We start from the raw sequence: 20,632 nt of genomic DNA, 5'->3' as shown, positions 1-20,632 counted from the left end.
CACGTTAAAGTGGTGGACATTGGGGCATGTGAATTATATATCAATTTAACAAAAAGGAAAGTTAAAACGATATTCTCAATTTATAATTGGGAAGCAGGTTGACACGAAGTTTGAACCAGATTTCCAAGCTTCCTGATTTATTACAAAAGACAAATTAAAAGAACTTCCAAGAAAAATTGGTGTTACACTATTTTTCAGGACTAGGAAGTTGAATTTAACCTAAGAAAAACAAAAACTAGGAAGAATGATTATATAATAAATAACAGCTAACATGTGTATAGTGCTTTACAGTTTCCAAAGCACTTTTATCTACCATTAAAAATTACGGGGCGCCCGGGTGGCTCAGTCGGTTGAGCATCTGACTTCAGCTCAGGTCATGATCTCGCAGTCCATGGGTTCGAGGTCCGCGTCAGGCTCTGTGCTGACAGCTCAGAGCCTGGAGCCTGTTTCAGATTCTGTGTTTCCCTCTCTCTCTGACCCTCCCCCGTTCATGCTGTCTCTCCCTGTCTCAAAAATAAATAAATGTTAAAAAAAAAAAAAATTACGTACCAGTGTGGTAATTACTTCACCAAGTCCATGAATAAGTGGTATTGTAATTCTAATTTTAAGAATGAAGAAACATTCAAGTTATATTTTTCAGTTATATCTTTAAGGATTTCCAGGTCAGGGTTTGTCTCTTTTTCATCTCTGTGTAAAAGGCATATATAGTATGCATTCAATATATGTTTTGGGAATAAGTAGACACATTAAGTCTTAGAGAAGTCCAGGAACTTTCTAAAAATCAAACAAAGCAGTGTTAAAACACCATCTTTGGTCTTCAAATCCTATGTGCTTTCCATAATACCACATCACAAGCCTCCTGTGTTAAGGAATACATTCGTTCAAGTGCCAGTTGTTAAGCTGATGTCAGGTTATTATTAAAATGAATGTCTTTTTTTAATATAATGTATTGTCAAGTTAGCTATCATACAGTGTAAACAGTGTGCCCTTGGCTTTGGGAATACATTCCCATGATTCATCGCTTACATACAATACACAGTGCTCATCCCAACAAGTGCCCTCCTCACTGCCCATCACCCATTTTGCCTCCCCCCCCCAATGCCCTTTTTTTGTTCTCTGCAAAATGAATGTCTTCAACAGTAATCATTGATATGGTGTATTGTGTAAGACCTCAGGAAAACCTGAAGTTAAACAATTATACAAATTAGACTTTATTATTTACTACCAGATCTTCCGCTCAGTACAACAGATATTTACCAAGTGCCTGTTAGGTGTCAGCCACTATGCTATACCCTAGAAATAGGGCATAAAAAGGAATACATCACTAGACTGAAAACACCTCAGCACCTCTTTTCATGGAGCTATTTTCAATCTAGTAGGAGGTTCTCCCACGTATTTTATCACTTTATCCTTGTCGGTTATCTAGAAGCTGAGTTCAGATATAATTCAAAATACTCCAAAGGAATAACAGTCAAATGTCAGTGGATTCCATCACTCTCCATTATAAGTCACCCATCAACTACCAGGAAAAGAGGCCAACAGTTCTTTAAAGAATTTTTCCATAGCTGTACTCCTTTAACTTCTGAAATCCAGGAATTTAGCATTTGAGCATGTAACCTCACAAATGTCCATATACTATTCACTTAAGATAATGCAGGATGTTTCTTCTACATCCACATTCTAGAGCACCTTAGTAACATCACATACTTTTTAAAAGGTATTAACAACTTACTCTGCTTGGATTTATGCCTTCCTATGAAGACAGGCTATTTCTTATTCTTAAGCTGATTACTAAATTGGACTATTAAAAAACGGGAATATGCATACAGTGACATTAAATTAACACGTCTCAGATTTGTAATTTGACCATACATTGGTTAAGGTGCTTCTCCAGGCAGTCACAAACTTGGTGATTAGTGAACATCCACTTACTGGAAACTAGATTTTTCCCAAAGTTCAATAAAATGATGTGCTTTAGTCATATAATCCAGTAGGAGGTTTTACCATCAAGAAAAAAAAACTGCTTCATTTCTTTTTTTCTGTGTGGGTAGCCATCCATTTAATTAAAATCAATGAATTTTAAAACAAAAATAAGAAGTTAAGCTCCAATTTGGTAAATGTTTTAAATGTCAAGTGACTAAGGCTGAAATGTACCCAGTTTTTAAAATGAAATATCAATACTTTATTATTCTCTCCAAAATTTCTCTCCAAAATTTCTCCTTACCTTCCAAATCTATTGTGTCTTCTTTTTATACAACTTCAAATTCTGGTGTCAGATTATAGTATAGTATTGAGAAATACAGGTAAGTGTAGACTGTTGACAACAAGTAGCTTTTTCATAATTAACTGTGTTCTGTATTTAGGAATTAGCTATCTCTCCCTATAGCTGGCTAAACACTTCAGCAATGAATTTAAATGTTAAAAATCATCACTGTTTTGACTCTTAACTATAGAGAACAAACTAGTGGTTACCAGAGGGTTAGCAGTGGTGGGGGGTGGGGAGGACCGGGGAAATAGGTGATGGGGATTAAAAGTACACTTATCATGATGAGTACCAGGTGTTGTATGGAAGTGTTGAATCATATTGTACACCTGAAACTACTATAGCACTGTATGTTAATTCTACTGGAATTTTAAAAAAAAGAATAAAAGAGGGACGCCTGAGTGACTCAGTCAGTTAAGCATCCAACTTCAGCTCAGGTCATGATCTCATGGTTCTGTGAGTTCAAACCCCGCATTGGGTTCTGTGCAGACAGAGCCGACTTTGAGCCTGGAGCCAACTTCAGATTCTGTGTCTCCCTGTCTCTCCCCCTGCCCTACCTGCCTTGTGCTCTATCTATATCTCTCAAAAAAAAAAAAAAAAAAAAAATTTTTTTTTAAATTTTTTAAAGAATAAAAGATTCAAACAAGTATTTTAAAAATCATCACTATTTTAATCCATTTTAGCACTTGTTTTCTTAACTGCTAGACTTTCTGGCTAGGATATCTGATTTGGTAAATTTTACAACGAAACTTATCATATGAAATAATACAAATTTTTACCTCAGGCTGTCATTTACATACCAGGGACTGTGATAACTATTTTAGCCAGTAATATTTTATTACCTATATCAGAAACTTATTCTGTTAGCTGTTAAAATATACCAGCAGCAAGGGAAAGCAAGTGATAATGTATTTTCTAATTTTTAATTTTACCATTTATCAAGACTTTAAATCCACTGATTTTTATAGAATCCTAATCATTCTTGACAACTTTGTTATGAGGGGGGAAAAAAAACATCAGTACCTGGAACAGTCCCTTTCTCCATCTCTTTGCCCTGCCAGGAAGAGATGGTATATCTACATCACCTAATGAACAGAGAACATATTGATTAAAGGAACATCTCTTACTTAACAGTGGAAAGACTCAAGATAGAGTGACATTATACCAAAAGCATGATTCTCTTAAGCAGCTAGACAATTGGAAACAGGCCATTAAAGAGTACATACCAATGAGTAAGAGGAAACACTGCTGGCCAAATAATTTATAGAAGAGTTCCTATATAATGAAATAGAGTTAATATTAAATCTATTGGGGCGCCTGGGTGGCTTAGTCGGTTGAGCGTCCAACTTCGGCTCAGGTCATGATCTCATAGTCTGTGAGTTCGAGCCCTGCATCGGGCTCCGTGCTGACAGCTCAGAGCCTGGAGCCTGTTTCGGATTCTGTGTCTCCCTCTCTCTCTGACCCTCCCCCGTTCATGCTCTGTCTCTCTCTGTCTCAAAAAAAAATAAACGTTAATAAAAAAAATAAAAATATATTAAATCTATTTAGAAGCATATTTTTCTTTATAAATCTTACCTTCATTTTTCTTAACCTTGACCACTCATGTTATTATCCAATTTCTCAACATTACAGGTTTTCCTTGTAGAGAAACATTGTCCCCTACCTGATATTCTCATATAGGAGAATATATTTCCTTGTTATAGGAAATAGAATTTACTAATTCTTAGAATCTCCATAATTCTTATAGGAAAATAGAATTTATCATGCATACCACATGACACAAAAATATGATGATATTTCTTTTTATAATCCCCCTATAAGCAATGAAACTAGTCCTAAGATTTTCACTCTGCCCTTTTAACTGTCTTGAGTGAGCCAGAGAACCTGAGTTTATTCTAGTGTAGATCAAGGGCTAATCCATATCCAGAGCACAGTCTTTTTCATAATCGAATCCTGCATGGATATAATTGGATTAAACTCTTGAGCAAGTTGGTGCCTGTTGTAGAAGATCAACAAAATACACCAGCCTCATCTCCCAGAATTCCTTAAAAAGCCAGAACATCACAAAGCCCACATGCCACAACCATTAAATATGGCCTTACAGCCTGGGTTTACAAAACTTAACAAATGTCATGTTAACTGGAACAACAAACAGATTCCCAGACCATATCCTGGGATATCACAAATACTATATAGATCCAAAAAGTAAAAGATCAAATGTCATTGGAGGGGGTTATTCTGTGTCATTAGAAACCCTTTTTATAGAGCAGTAAGACAAACATCACACTTCTTTTTCAACTGAAAATAAGATCATAGGTGATGATGAAGGGTGTGGGATTTGGAATTAGGCTGCCAAAAATAAAGCCCTACCTCCACCATTTAGTCAAATTGCTTAACCTCTTGATTTCCTCACGATAAAGTAGAGATAATAGTACCTATTCACATGCAATTATTGTTAACAAATAACATACAAGAAGCACTTGCCACGGTTTTTGGCATATTGGGCACATTTTTTTAATGTCTATTTATCTTTGAGAGAGAGACAGACAGACAGACAGAGAGTGGAGGGGTGGGGGCAGAGAGAGAAGGAGACACAGAATCTGAAGGAGGCTCCAGGCTCTGAGCTGTCAGCACAGAGCCCAACGCAGGGCTTGAACTCACAGACCATGAGATCATGACCTGAGCCGAAGTCAGGCGCTCAACCGACCAAGCCACCCAGGTGCCCCAAATCAGACACATTTAATAGCTGTTAATTCTTATTGCTTACAGAGTGTATTTAATTTTCATATTTTGTCCTTTCTTGGTGTTCTTCATCTCCATTTTAATTGATGTCAATGTACTATTGTTTCAGAGCCATCCATCTGAGATAATGAATACTTCTCAGAACAATTCCTCTCCCAAGAAGAGGCATATTTTTCTCCAAAGTTGCATAAAAATTTGGGTGTTTGAATGTGTTCTTTTATCTCATTTTTATAGAGATGCTATTTTTCCTCAAGCCAGGGCAGTGCCAGAGGAGTTACACACATTACTGTTAGATGCCAATTCCCTGTGGCTTAAACCCTTGCAGGGAGATAGAATTCAATGTCCTTTTGACTCAGAATCACACAGACACACAGACACACACACACACACACACACACACACACACACACACACACACCAAGAAAGATAAAATTTCAGTGGTTTTTCCCCCCTTCAGCTAGTGACCTTTCCCTTCCACTCTTCCCACCTCTTATGTCAGCATATATACATTATTTAAGATATCAGAGCTACAGTTATGATAAAAGTTAATATCTAGTACTCTTAAACAATGAAGTTGGCTTCAATATTTTACCTCAAAACCAAGTGAAATTTATCTCCTGTCCTACCTTCTTACTTAATTCAGAATTTTAAATTACAGCATAATCTATTTTACAGTGGCATTCAGAATTGCCAGTCAGAATTGCATGTCAGTATAATATTCTCCTGGAGAATAAAAACGAATCAACTTTAAAAACTGTTAATTTTTTAATTACATAAATGTCTGTTTGAACTGTTTTTTGAAAGTCCAATTATGATGCAGGCATAAAAGAACCTGCAGGCATTTGAATCTGGTGGCTGGAGTATCACAAATGCATTTTATGTATTTACCTTTAGGTAAACAATCTTTCTGTACCGGTTATCTATGTGATATAAACTGACATAGTATTTTTGAGCAGGGAGTACATTACAAGACTCAGGTCTGATGTATTTGGAGGGTAAAATTTCCTTCATGTATTCATTCACTTGTTGAGCACATATGTACTGAGTGCCTAATGTATGCCTAGCCTGTTCTAGTCTCTTCTAATATGGAAATAAATAAAACAGACCTAAAATTTACCCCTCATGGAGATTACATCCTAGTAGGGGGAGAGAGGTAATAAACATAATTAAGTAATATATTTAACACTATTTAGTTGTTAGGAAGTGATAAGAACTGTGGGGCAGGAGAAAATAAAGCCAGGATCAATTTTGTGTAGAGTGGCCAAAGTGGGCCTCTCTGAGAAAGGGTCAATTTGAACAAAGATTTGAAGGAGATAAGAGAGTTAGACATAAAGTTATATTATTCTTTTAAATAAGAATATTTTTTTGAAAATATGAATTTTGAATATTTGAATTTTGAATATTATTATTTTGAATATTATTATTCTTTTGAAAAGTTATTATTCTTTTGAAGAATATTCTTGACAAAGGAGAAAGCCAGTGTCAAGCCTGGAAGGTATAAGCATTCCTGTAATTTCCAAGAAACTGAAAAGACCAGTGTCTTAGAAAAGAAGGAAGGGAGATTAAGGAGTAGAAGGTGAAACGGAGTTAAATGAGGAGTGGGGAATGTAAACTAGGTAGGACAAATCTTTATTCTGAGTGAAGTAGTAACAATAGGAAGAACAACAGCTAAAGCAAAGAAACCAAATAGAAAACAATTAAAATAATTCAGGCCAGAGATGATATGTAGCTTGGATCAAGGTGACAGCAATGAAGTTAGAAATGTGTTTGCATTGTGGACATACATATATTTGACTTCTTGGCAGACTGTGTATATATGAGGGAGGGAAAGTACTGTAACTACAGGGTTACCAGTCCAAGTAAGTAGAAATACAGACTTACATAACTGAGGAGTTCTAGTTCTGAGTATATACCCCAAAAGAACTGAAACCTGGGTCTCAAATTGATATTTGTACATTAATGTACATATTAATCCAAATGTCTATCAGTGGATGAATGGCTAAATAAAGTATATACATACAAGGAATATTATTCAGCCATTAAAAGGAGTAAAGTACTGCTAATTGCTACAATTTATATAGGTCTTGAAAACATTAAACTACGTGCAAGAAGCCAGACACAAATGGTAACGTGTTGTATGATTCCTTTTATATGATACATGAGACTGAGAGCAGATTAGAGGTTACGAGAGGAGAAGGGAATGGGGAGTTTTTACTTAATGAGTATGGTTATATTTATGGGGTGATGAAATGTTTGGAGACTAGAGAAAGCTGGTGGTTGCACAACATTGTGAATATACTAAAGACCACCTAATTTTTATACTTTAAAGTAGTTAATTGTACATTATGTGAATTTCACCCTAAAAAAAAAAAATAATGAAATGGAGTGTAATAGGTGCTTTCATTGAAAACTAGTAGATACAACCTCATTTTAGAAATCGGGTTTTCTTTTTTGTATCATTATCCAGGTGTCCCACCGCACTTTGTTGAAGAGACTGTTTTTTATCTAATGAACGTTCTACTCCATGATCCAGTATTCCACATATAGGAATATAAAAAACTAATCTACATGCAGACAAATATTGATGTGCAGAGATATTCACTAAAGAATTATTTACAATGGTGAAAGACTAATCACTTCTTGGTCTTTTGGCTCTATTCTTATCAGTTTAATGTAATAGTGAAAAATAAAGAGAAATCCATCATCTCCAACAATAGATTTTTTTTAATTTTTTTTTTTTAATTTACATCCAAGTTAGCATAAAGAGCAACAATGATTTCAGGAATAGATTCCTTAATGCCCCTTACCCATTTAGCCCATCCCCCTTCCCACAACCCCTCCAGCAACCCTCTGTTTCTTCTCCATATTTAAGAGTCTCCTATGTTTTGTCCCCCTCCCTGTTTTTATATTATTTTTGCTTCCCTTCCCTTATGTTCATCTGTTTTTTATCTTAAAGTCCTCATATGAGTGAAGTCATATGATATTTGTCTTTCTCTGACTAATTTCACTTAGTATAATACCCTCTAGTTCCATCCACATAGTTGCAAATGGCAAGATTTCATTCTTTTTGATTGTCAAGTAATACTCCATAGTATATATGTATGTGTGCCTGTAGAGTTGGGAGTTTCTGATGGTGTTCTCTGGTCCTTTCTAGTCTTTGTTGCTTTTGGTCTGTTTTTGTTTTTCTGTCTTTTCTCCCCTGAGAGAGTCCCCCATAAAATTTCTTGCAGGGCTGATTTAGTGGTCACAAACTCCTGTAATTTTTCTTTGTCTGAAAAACTTTTAATCTCTCCTTCTATTTTGAATTATAAAGAATTCTTGGATAAAGTATTCTTGGCTCCATAGTTTCCGATTCAGCACATTGAATATATCCTGCTACTCCTTTCTGGCCTACCAGGTTTCTCTGAATAGGTCTGGTTCAAACCTGATCTGTCTTCCCTTGTAGGTTAAGCACTGTTTTTTCCTTGTTGCTTTCATGATTCTTTCCTTGCCTGAGTATTTTGTGAATTTGACTATGATATGCCTTGTTGATGATAAGTTTTTGTAATATTTAATGGGAGTCCCTTGTGCATCCTGGATTTTGATGTCTGTGTCTTTTCCCAGGTTAGGAAAGTTTTCTGCTATGATTTCCTCACATTACCCTTCTACCCTGTTTTCTCTCTCTTCCTCTTCTGGAACCCCTATGATTCTGATGTTGTTCCTTTTTAATGAGTCACTGATTTCTCTAATTCTTAAATTGTGCTCTTTTGCCTTAGTCTACCTCTTTTTTTCTGCTTCATTATTCTCCATAAGTTTGTCCTCTATATCGCTGATTTGCTGCTCTGTCTCATCCATCCTTGCCACCATGGCATGCATTTGAGATTGCAGTTCAGTTATAGCATTTTTTTATTTCATCCTGACTAGCTTTTACTTCTTTTATCTCCACAGAGAGGGATTCTAATCTATTTTTGACCCCAGTTAGTATTCTTATTATCATGATTCTAAATTCTGGTTCAGACATCTTGCTTGTATCTGTGTTAAGTCCCTGGCTGTCATTTCTACCTGCTCTTTATTTTTTGGGTAAATTCCTTCATTTCATCATTTCGAAAGAAGAAAAGAATTAATAAAGCAAAAAAATTAAAATTAAAAGATGAAAACCAACACATACACATAAAAGAATCAAATAAATGATGCTAGATCCTAGGTGTGTTTTGGTCTGGTTGTTGAAAGGAGCTTGACAGATTAGAGAAAAAAGGGAAAAAGAAAAAAAAGGAAAACATTTGAAAATTTGAAAAACTGAATACATTGAAATAGAATAAAATGATGGGGCACCTGGGTGGCTCAGTCGGTTAAGCGTCCGACTTCGGCTCAGGTCACAATCTTGCGGTCCGTGAGTTCGAGCCCCGCGTTGGGCTCTGGGCTGACCGCTCAGAGCCTGGAGCCTGCTTCCAATTCTGTGTCTCCCTCTCTCTCTGACCCTCCCCCATTCATGCTCTGTCTCTGTCTCAAAAATAAATAAACTTAAAAAAAAAATTAAAAAAAAAAAGAAATAGAATAAAAGGAAATGATGGAAGTAAAATAGAATTTGAAAAATTTACAAGAAAGTGAAAAATACAGGAGAAAAAAATATTTTTAATAAAAATTGAAAATGAAAATAAATTTTTTCTCTTTCTGTATTCAAGAAACAAAAAAGAAAAACAAAAGAAAAGTAAAATTAAATAGATGGACCAGTGAACAGACTGAAATACGATTGAAATTACATCATTTTCCCCTAGAAGTGAAACTATGAAGCAAGTATAGTCCGTAAACTAAACAGGCAGAGAGACTTGTGTTCCTGAAAGCAAGGTTGGCCCAGTTGGGCAGGGCTTAGTGTAAGGGGTCTGTTCTCCACTAGGTGGCGCTGCATAGCTTACTGGAATGGATTGCTGTGGTGCTTGTAGATGTGTATGCGCATGCACGGGAGGGCTGAAAATGGTGTCACCCAGATATCCAGTTTCTAGTATCGGAACTCTGTTCTCCCAGATCAGCAATCACACACCCATCCTTTGTCTCTGGCTTCCATCCACTCCCTGATTCTACACTGTCTGTGACCAAGCCATCATTTTGCCAGGCGGTGCCTCCCTCCTGAGTTTTATTTCAGATGTGACTGTGTTTCCCAACCCCTCACTTCTGAGGGACTGTGGCTTTGTCCTGCGCAGACCTTCTGGGGAGGATCTCACCAAGCAATGGCCAGGTGCCAGCCACACCCAGGAATGTTCCTGGGACCATGCTGTTTGTTGCCAATGCCCAGAGACTACGGCTGATTGCCAGCCCACCCCAGAATATGTTCACATGATCATGTAGCAGCAGTGTTTAAGGGATTATGTAAAATCTCAACACACATCTGGCACCAGTCTTTACCCTCAACGATCTTGTTCCAGTACCAGCAAATGTGGTTGTTCTCCAGGGTCTACTGGCACATTTGCCTGTGGGGGGCCACACAGCCTATACCAGATTTCCTCCCCACTGGGGAACCACCTCTCCCCTGTGGCTCAAGGACTCCTGGACCTCACTCTGCTCCTGGGGATTCTTCCTTCCCAGCAGAGCACCACCAGGTATCAAGCTGTGGAGTTTCAGACGCTGTGCTCCCCCTGTTTATAGAGTCTCAGTGGATTTTAAACACTCTCCTTTCTCTTTTGTCCCTTTTTAGTTCAGTCCCTGTGGCTGTTTCCACTTTTCTACTTTCTCTCCAGCTGCTTTTTTTTGGGGGGAGGGGGGTTTCCAATACTCTCCCCCTGTTTCTATCCTCTCTCCACAAGCAAAAATAGCTCCCTGCCCTCCGTGGTTTCTCTCTCACCCAGTTCACCTCTCTGTGCTGCATACCTGCCGAGTTCTGTGGTTCAGGTTGTGCAGATTGTTGTGTTAATCCTCAAATCAGTTTTCTAGGTGTGCCGGATGGTTTAGTGTTGATCTGGCTGTATTTCATGGACTTGAGACACAAAAAAAACCTCCATGCTGTTCCACCATCTTGGCTCCTCCCTCTCCAACAGTAGATTTTTAAAATGATGATATTAGAGAATTAATGTAGGGAATAAAATTATGGTCTTTTTTAACATTCCTCTTTTTTCTTTTTTTAAAGTATACATATGGTAACATAGCATTGTTTTATAAGTCTCTAAGCTTATAAGTTGACACATCATGTCACAGCAATGTATTTTCTATCTTTGTTAAGGCAATGGACAGCAAATACAAAGTTACATCCACAGTTCATGTTCTTATCCTCCATTAGCTCTTCACATAGCTTTTAAGAATTTTTTACAAGATTTACAAACTGGCAGAGAGGACACTTAAACAAAAGCAGTAATCATACATGTCATTAAGTTAGTTTTGAAGGAAAATGAATTGGATTTTTGTGTAATGCAATGGTCTTGAATTCATCACCAAGGCAATCTCATGTAGTGAAGAGAATACTAATAGGAAGTTAAAAGTATACTCAGTCGGTTAAGCATCCTACTTCAGCTCAGGTAATAATCTCAGAGCCCCACATTAGGCTCTATGCTGACAGCTCAGAGTCTGGAGCCTGCTTTGGATTCTGTATCTCCCTCTCTCTCTGCCCCTCCCCTGCTCACATTCGCTTGCTCTCTCTCTCTCTCTCTCTCTCTGTCTCTAAAATAACAAATAAACATTAAACAAAAATTTTTAAGTATATTCGTGGGCTGACTCTAACACAGACTACCAGTGAAATCTTGAGAAATTAACTTTGGAGTGTCTTAAGATTTTCATCTTTCCCTTTCTTGCTAGTTTCACTGAGTAATGTAATCCCAAAGAGAAATATATATGAAAGGAATTATAAAGTTATTACAAGATGTCATTCTGTTTACTTCAAAAAAGAGTCTTCATGTGATGAGTCTTAATCATTGTCTTTTTCACTCTTCATGAAAAAAGTTGACTTCCATATGTTGATAAATATTTTCAAGATACTGCTTTACTAAGATTTTTTTTAAGTAGAATGACTAATATTACACTGTATGTTAACTGGAATTTTTTTTATTTTATTTTTTATTTTTAAAAATTTACATCCAAATTAGTTACCATATAGTGCAACAATGATTTCAGGAGTAGATTCCTTAGTGCCCCTTACCCATTTAGCCCAATCCCCTCCCATAACTCCTCCAGTAACCCTCAGTTTTTTTCTCCATATTTATAAGTCTCTTCTGTTTTGTCCCTCTCCCTGTTTTTGTATTAGTTTCCCTTCCCTTATGTTCATCTATTTTGTCTCTTAAAGTCGTCATATGAATGAAGTCATATGATTTTTGTCTTTCTCTGACTGACTAACTTCACTTAGCATAATACCCTCCAGTTCCATCCACATAGTTGCAAATGGCAAGGTTTCATTATTTTTGATTGCCAAGTAATACTCCATTGTATATATATACCACATCTTCTTTATCCATTCATCCATTGATAGGCATTTGGGCTCTTTCCATACTTTGACTATTGTTGATAGTGCTGCCATAAACATGGGGGTGCATGTGTCCCTTCAAAACAGCATACCTGTATCCCTTGGATAAATGCCTAGTAGTGCAATTGCTGGGTCATGGGGTAGTTCTATTTTTAGCTTTTTGAGGAACCTCCATACTGTTTTCCAGAGTGGCTGCACCAGCTTGCATTCCCACCAACAATGCAAAAGAGATCCTCTTTCTCCACATCCTCACCAACATCTGTTGTTGCCTGAGTTGTTAATGTTAGCCATTCTGACAGGTATAAAGTAGTATCTCATTGTGGTTTTAATTTGTATGTCGATGATGAGTGATTTGGAGCATTTTTTCATGTGTCTATTAGCCATCTGAGTGTCTTCTCTGGAGAAGTGTCTATTCATGTCTTTTGCCCATTTCTTCACTGGATTATGTTTTTTAGGTGTTGAGTTTGATAAGTTCTTTACAGATTTTGGATACTAACTCTTTATCTGATATGTCATTTGCAAATATCTTCTTCCATTCTGTTGGTTGCCTTTTAGTTTTGCTGATTGTTTCCTTCTCTGTGCAGAAGTTTAGTTTAGTTTAGTTTAGTTTAGTTTGATGAGGTCCCAGTAGTTCATTTTTGCTTAAAATTATGTTTTTGATCATGTCTGTGTAGATTTTAGAAAAAATAATTTTTAAAGGCATTTATAATAATAAATGTCTTTTAACTGTTACTTTGGTTTTCTCTTAATGGGATTTCAGTTTTACAATGATCTTTCTGCTTACCTATTTTTAAAGAATTTTAATAACATGAAAAAATATTCATAAAATAATACTGAGTGAAAAGCAACAATACCAAACTATGCTAATGTGTTTATCTGTGCATGCATATACCTAGGGAAAAAAATTACATGATTGAAAGTATGTTAAAATATAATAATTATGTCTTCATTTTGAGATTTTGGATAATTTTATGCTAATTATTTTTAATAGTTTTCAAGTTTCCTTATTTTTTTTAACAATTTTTTATTGCTTTATTTTTGAGAGCGAGAGTGTTGGGGGGGGAGGGGCAGAGAGTGAGGGAGACACAGAATCTGAAGCAGGCTCCAGTCTCTGAGCTGTCAGCAAAGAGCCCAATGCAGGTCTCAGATTCATGAACCGCGAGATCATGACATGATCCAAAGTCAGCTGCTTAACCAACTGACCCACCCACATGCCACATGTTTTCTTACTAAACATACTCTTTTAATTTGAAATTTATGTTATTAACAGAGTACTCTTGATAAATGTTCTTATTTTTGGTTCTTTACAGCAAGGTAATTATAGGAAAATAATTTATGTGAGTAGTTTGATGTCTATTAAGTCAGTCTTTGCTGGTACTGTAGCAAAATCCATACATATTTGATTTTTACTTCAACCATGTAATAATAAATTTTATCTTAACAAATACAGCTAACCTGTATTTAGTGTTTACCAGGCAGGGCAAGATACTTTTAAGCATTCTCATTCAATAAGCATAACTCCATAAGGCAGACTAATTCTTCTAATTTGCAATTCATTATATTGCTTTACAATTTTATATACATTAACCTTTTTTAAATGCCTATACGTAAGTTCACTCTTTCCATTATACATTTCTATTTCTAACATAAGAACTATATAATAAATCATGTATACTTTCAAATTATTTCATATTTCTAGGTAATGTTAGTGATGTTAAGAGAGTCCCACTAAATATTAAAATTTTTAGATATTAGTCTTATCCTTTATTTTTTTTTAATTTTTATATTTTTAGAGATAGACAACACTAGTGGAGGAGGGGTAGAGAGAGAGGGAAACATAGAATTCGAAGCAGGCTCCAAGCTCTGAGCTGTCTGCACAGAGCCCAACATGGGGCTTGACATGGGAACCACGAGATCATGACCTCAGCCAAGGTCAGCCACTTAACATACTGAGCCACACAGGCACCCCAGTCTTAGTGTTTAAATGTTCAGCTTAATTATGTAACAAACACCTAGCAAATATATATACTCATAGGGAGAGATTGACTTTTGGAATGCCAGTGTGAGGACTACATGAACCTGCTCTCCCCAAAAAGCGAAATAAAAATACTGGCCAAACAACTAGTATCAACCACTTCAGAATTTAAGAAATTAACCAAAGCTATAGAATGGAGTGTGTCTGTATGTATCCAAGAAGACCTACTAATCCTCACTAAGACAGCAGGATCTGTGGCACTTTTACTTCAGGCTATTCCCATCTGAACTACCTTCTCTACTGAGCAGTACAGCAGCAAGGAAAAGCTAGCAGCCTCACAGTCAGTGGACAGGACTGACCTTTGGAGCTCCATTAAAATTCCGATCCCCATAGCACTGTCCATATTTTATCTAAACTAGCAACTCCTTGGAAAATCCCCATTCTCAGGATTTGGGGGCTGTTTGATTTGACTCAGAGTTCAGCCCAGCAGTAAAAAATAAAATTTATTTTAAAAATTTTAAAAAGCCCTATCCCTGGGGCATTACCAAAAAGAACAATCATCTGCTGGCAAAATCTAAGCTACCTAGGCCTATGATTTCAGATGTAGTGAAACAAGAACCTGTTCAATGTATAAAAGGAAATCTTGAGGAACAAAATGACTTTGAAAAACTCCAATATTTTCATAGGGATCTATATGGCTGTGAACATGCCTAGAAATAAAACTACCTCATTCAAATACTACCTTGTGGCCCTGCTTAAGCAATGCATGAAAGATAAAATTAATCTGTAAACTGCCTGAAGTTTGAAGGAATACTTCCACACACAAATCCCCCAAAGTGTGGAAGACATATAGACAAGATATTTAAAGAAATCTTGTGACCAGTCATTGCTGACTCAAGTATATCCCCTAGGAAGCCAGGCTTAAGATAAAAACTTTAAAAATAAGAAAATAAAATAACTTTGTGGCAGGGAATGAAGGATCTATAGAATTCATCCAGGAAACTCACTGAACAAATGAGCGCCACCAACAAAGAAAAACCAACAAATCCTTGAAAGGAGATGGTTGATACCACAGTCATTATATTATCTAAGAAATCCACTTTCAACCAAAAATTATATGACATGCAAAGAAACAGGAAATTATGCCACAAACACATTTTTAAAAAAATAAAATAAAATAACAGAAAATGTACCCAAAGATATTGGACATAGTTGACAGAATCTATAAAGTTGGTATTATAAATATGTTGAAAGAACTAAAAGAAGCCAGGATTGAAGAATTAGGGATAAATATGACAACTATGTCTCAGTAAATAGAAAATGGAAATAAGGAGATAAAGATCATCTTAAAAATCAAATAGAAATTCTGGAAATGGAAATTAAAGAGAAAAATTCAGCAGAGGACTCAACAGATTTGAGTTGACAAAAGAATAAGCAAACTTGAATAGGATCAAACTTGAATACTAATTTCTGTATACAGGAAGTATATACAGCCTGAGTTATAGAAGAAAAAAAAAAAAAACTCAGAGACCTATGGACCCACCATCAAGCATACCAACATATGTATAAGGGGATTCATAAAAGGAAAAGAGAAAAAGAAAGGGGCAAAATAAATATCTGAAGCAATAATGGCCAAAAGCACCTAAATTTGATGAAAAGCATTAATATGCACATATAAGAAGCCCAGCAAATTCTAAGAAGAGATCCACGCATAGTCAAACTGTCAAAAAACAAAGACAAAAATTCTATTGATAGCAGCAAGAGAGATGCTACTTATCACATATATGAGAGCCTCAATAAGATCAACAGCTGACTTATCAACAAACACCATAGAGGCCAGAGGAGGAGGATATATGCTAAAGGTGGGGGTGGGGGGGGACTGTCAGTGAAGAATTCTATATGTGGCAAAATGATTCTTCAAAAATGAAGAAATTTAGACATTCCTAGATAAACAAAACAGACAATTCAGGGGCACCTGGGTGGCTCAGTCAGTTGAGTGTCCAACTTTTGTTTTCTGCTCAAGTCTTGATCCCATGATTGTGGGATCAAGCCCCTGCATTGGGCTCTGTACTGAATGTGAAGCCTGCTTGAGATTCTCTCCCTCTCTCTCTCTCTCTCTCTCCCTCCCTCTCTCTCTCTCTCTCTCTCTCTCTCTCTCTGTTTCTCTCTCTCTGTTTCTCTCTCTCTCTCCCTCTTAATCTCTCTAAAATAAAGATTAAAAAAATTTTTTTTTAAACAGACAATTCATCACTACCAGGCCAGCCCTAAAAGAAATGCTAAAGGGAGCCCTTCAGGCTGAGCTTAGAGGACAACTAGACAGTAATTCAAATCCACACAATTAAGTAAAAACACCAGTAAGACTATAGATAAATAGAAAATATGGTAATGTCTCTTATTTCCTATCTGACTTAAAAGTGCATAAAGTAATCATGTAAATCTGTGTTGATGAGCTGATTATGTATAAAAATATAACATATAATAAGAGCACAAAGGAAAGGGGAGGACAATAGCTATACTGGAGCAAAGTTGTTATATGCACTAGGAATTAAGTTAATTAATATGTTAATTGTAATCTCTATGGCAACCATGAAGAAAATAATTCAAAAACTATAAAAGAAATAACTAGGGAATTAAAATAGTATACTAAAATAATTTAACAAAGTAGTAGTGCCTTTAATTCAAAAGACATAAAACATGTACAAAACTAATAGTAAATGGGAGACATAAATCCTGCCTTATCAGCAACCAAACTAAGTGTAATTGGAATAAACACTCCTATCAAAAGGCAGAGATTGGTAGAATGGATAATATATGACTCAATTGTGTGCCATCTACAAAAGACACTTTAGGTTCAAAGATACAAATAAGTTTGGGGAGGGGGGGGTGCCTGTCTGGCTCAGTGACTCTCAATCTCAGGATTGTAAGCTTGAGCCCCACACTGGGTATACAGATTACTTTAAAAAATAATATCTTTTTTAAAAAAGATACAAATAACTTGAAAGTAAAAAGATGGGGGAAATTATGCCATGCAAAAAGTAACCAAAAGAGAGCTGGAGTGGCCATTCTAGTATCAGACTAAACTGGACTTTAAGACAAAAATTGTTACTAGAGACAAAGAAGGACGTTTTATAATGACCATAAAAAGGGTAATCCATAAGGAAGCTATAAGAACTATAAAGACATAGGCACCTAACTACAGAGCACCCCAAATACATGAAGAATTGAGGACAGAAATTGATAATTCAAAATAAATTATTGGAGACTTTAATACTGCACTTTCAATAATGGATCAAATCAGGCATAAGATTGTTAAGGAAAGAGAAAATGACACTACAAACCAACAAAACCTAACAGAACTGTACAGAACACTCCACCCAACAACAGCAGAATATGCATTCTTCCCAAACGCACATGGAACATTCTCCAAAATAGACTGACCATATGCTAGGTCATAAAACAAGCCTCAATAAATTTAAAAGAATTGAAATCATCCTAGGTATGTTCCCTAACTACAATGGGATGCTATTAGAAATCAATAATAATTTGAAAATTCACAAATATGTGGAAATTAAACAACAGACTCCTAAAAAACCAATAGGTCAAATAAATCACAAGGGAAACTAGAAAATACTTAGGTGCATGAAAACACAAACACAACATACCAAAATATATAGGCTGCAGCTAAACCAGTTCTTAGAGGAAAATTTATTGATGTAAGTGCCTATATTAAGGAATAGGAAAAATATGAAACTGATAACCACCTTAAGAAACTACCTGGGGCACCTGGGGTGGCTCAGTCTGTTACGCATCTGACTTTTGGTTTCAGCTCAGGTCATGACCTCACACAGTTCATGAGTTCGAGCCCCACATGAGGCTCCGTGCTGGTGGTGCAGAGCCTGCTTGGGGTTCTCTCTCTCTCTGCTCCTCCCCTGCTTGTGTGCTACCTCTCTCTCTCTCTCTCTCTCTCTCTCTCTCTCTCTCTCAAAATAAGTAAATAAACTGGAAGGAAGGAAGGAAGGAAGGAAGGAAGGAAGGAAGGAAGGAAGGAAGGAAAAGGAAGGAATTAGCCAAGGAAAAGGAAACTAAGCCCAAAGCAAGCAGAAGCCAAGAAATGAGAGAAAATAAGAAGGGAAGAAAAACATAAAGAAAACCAATTGAAAGATTTTTTTAAGATTAACAAAATTTACAAACCTTTAGCTAGACTGACAAAAAAAAAAAAAAGAGAAGACTCAAATTGCTAAAGTCCATAATGAAAGAGGATACTATTACCAACCTTAACAGAAAAGGAAGCTACATAAATAGCCAATAACACTTGAAAAGCAGCTCAGCATCATTAGGCATTAGGTAAATGCAAAAAAAGCCACAATGAGAAATACCACTTCACAACCACTGGGATGGCTATGATCAAAAAGACAGAGGAAGCATTAGCAAGGATGTGGAAAACTTGGAACCTTCTTACATTATTGGTGGGAATACAGAATATAGAATGCTGTGGCCATTTTGGAAAACTAGTTGACACAAAGACTTGTATGTGAATGTTCACACAGCAGCATTATTCATAAAAAGACCACACATTGTATGATTGTATTTATATGAATCTCTAGAAGAGGCAAATCTATAGAGAAACTGATTAGTGATTACCCATAGCTGAAAGAGTAAAGGTTAGAAATAGGAGTAACTTCTAATGGGTATGGGATTTCTTTTTGGGTGATGAAAATTTCTAAAATTTGTGGTTATAGTTCAACAACATTTTTAATATACTCAAAAACACTAACTACACATTTTAAGTTGGTGATGTTTATGGTATGTGAATTATATCTCAATAAACCTGCTTTCTTTGAAAAGTGAATCAGTAATGTTAATAATCGAGACATTTCATTTCACATTTTTATCCTTAAAGAATTAAGTTCTGGCACCTAAATTATTAACATTTTTATCATTTTAATGTTTGATAAGAGCAATGTTTACAAAGATGCTTTTTTTTTTTTTTTAATAAATGTAGCTGGACAACTCAGCCAGTCAGCACATTTAGCTCTCCAACTACCATACAATGTACTTGGTTTAGGTCGAAGTGCAAATTTTCTTGATCATCTTTATGTTGGCATTCCCCGTCCATCTGGAGAGAAGGTGAGTAAAAATTTATTTTGTTTACAATGAATCTGTGTTTTAACATTCACTATTTAGTATTTGAATTCAACAATTTGAATATTTGAATTCAAATAATTCAAACTTTTTTAATCTCTTTAAAGAGATGTAGAAAAATAGACATAATGACTTAAGAAAAAGAAATAGTGATCTATCTAAACTTGCCGTACATAGAACACGTCATAATTAGAAGATATAGTTTTCTAGCATCTCTCTCATAAACCTCATGACCCCCTATCCCTCTTTTCTCCTTTTTTTCTTCATCTTGATATCTAACATAATATGTATTTTATTTTGTTTGTCATACTCCACCTCCACTCGAATTTTAGCTTCAAGCAGCATTTGTACATAGCACTTTGAACAATGCCTGCTACACTGTTGAATAAGTATTTGTTGAATTATTAAATCTGTGAGACAGAAATATAATCCTTCAAAAGATAAAAAAAAAAAAAAAATTGCCACCAGGGCACAGGAGCCCTATTTGGTGCTTATTATATATCAATTTAGCTTAATCCATACATAGGATTTCAGTTAATCAAGGAGCACTTAAGCTTTTTCCTTAATTATTTATAATAATAATTGGGGTTTTTTTGGTTTTTGGGTTTTTTTAATATGAAATTTATTGTCAAATTGGTTTCCATACAATAGCCAGTGCTCATCCCAACAGGTGCCCCCCCAATGCCCATCACCCACTTTCCCCTCCCTTCCACCCCCCATCAACCCTCAGTTTATTCTACTTTTAAAAGTCTCTTATGGTTTGGCTCCCTACCTCTCTAACTTTTTTTTCCCCTTCCCCTCCCCCATGGGCTTCTGTTAAGTTTCTCAGGATCCACATAAGAGTGAAAATATATGGTATCTGCTTTCTCTGTATGACTTATTTCACTTAACATAACACTTTCCAGTTGCATCCACATTGTACAAAAGGCCATATTTCATTCTTTCTTATTGCCAAATAGTATTCCATTGCATATATAAACTAACATTTCTTTATCAATTAATCAGTTGATGGACATTTAGGCTCTTTCCGTAATTTGGCTATTGTTGAAAGTGCTGCTATAAACATTGGGGTACAAGTGCACCTATGCAT

The 20,632-nt window shown here is 35.9% G+C and overlaps 1 protein-coding gene across 2 annotated transcripts in view; it reads left to right on the top strand.

Annotated features, from left to right (window-relative positions):
• Positions 1-20,632, top strand: part of ITFG1 (integrin alpha FG-GAP repeat containing 1) — a 349,880-nt gene that overhangs the window by 315,605 nt on the left and 13,643 nt on the right. For both annotated transcript variants that reach the window (XM_019456034.2, XM_019456037.2), the window contains one exon: positions 19,403-19,527. In XM_019456034.2, coding sequence (XP_019311579.1) covers positions 19,403-19,527 — 125 coding nt within the window. The remainder of the gene's footprint in view (positions 1-19,402; positions 19,528-20,632) is intronic.

Source organism: Panthera pardus, unplaced genomic scaffold, assembly GCF_024362965.1.
Source record: "Panthera pardus isolate Hobbes unplaced genomic scaffold, ASM2436296v1 HiC_scaffold_18, whole genome shotgun sequence".
In the NCBI taxonomy this organism is placed as follows: domain Eukaryota; kingdom Metazoa; phylum Chordata; class Mammalia; order Carnivora; family Felidae; genus Panthera; species Panthera pardus.
Note: the sequence above shows the minus strand (reverse complement) of the source record. Positions and strands in the feature narration are given on the sequence as shown.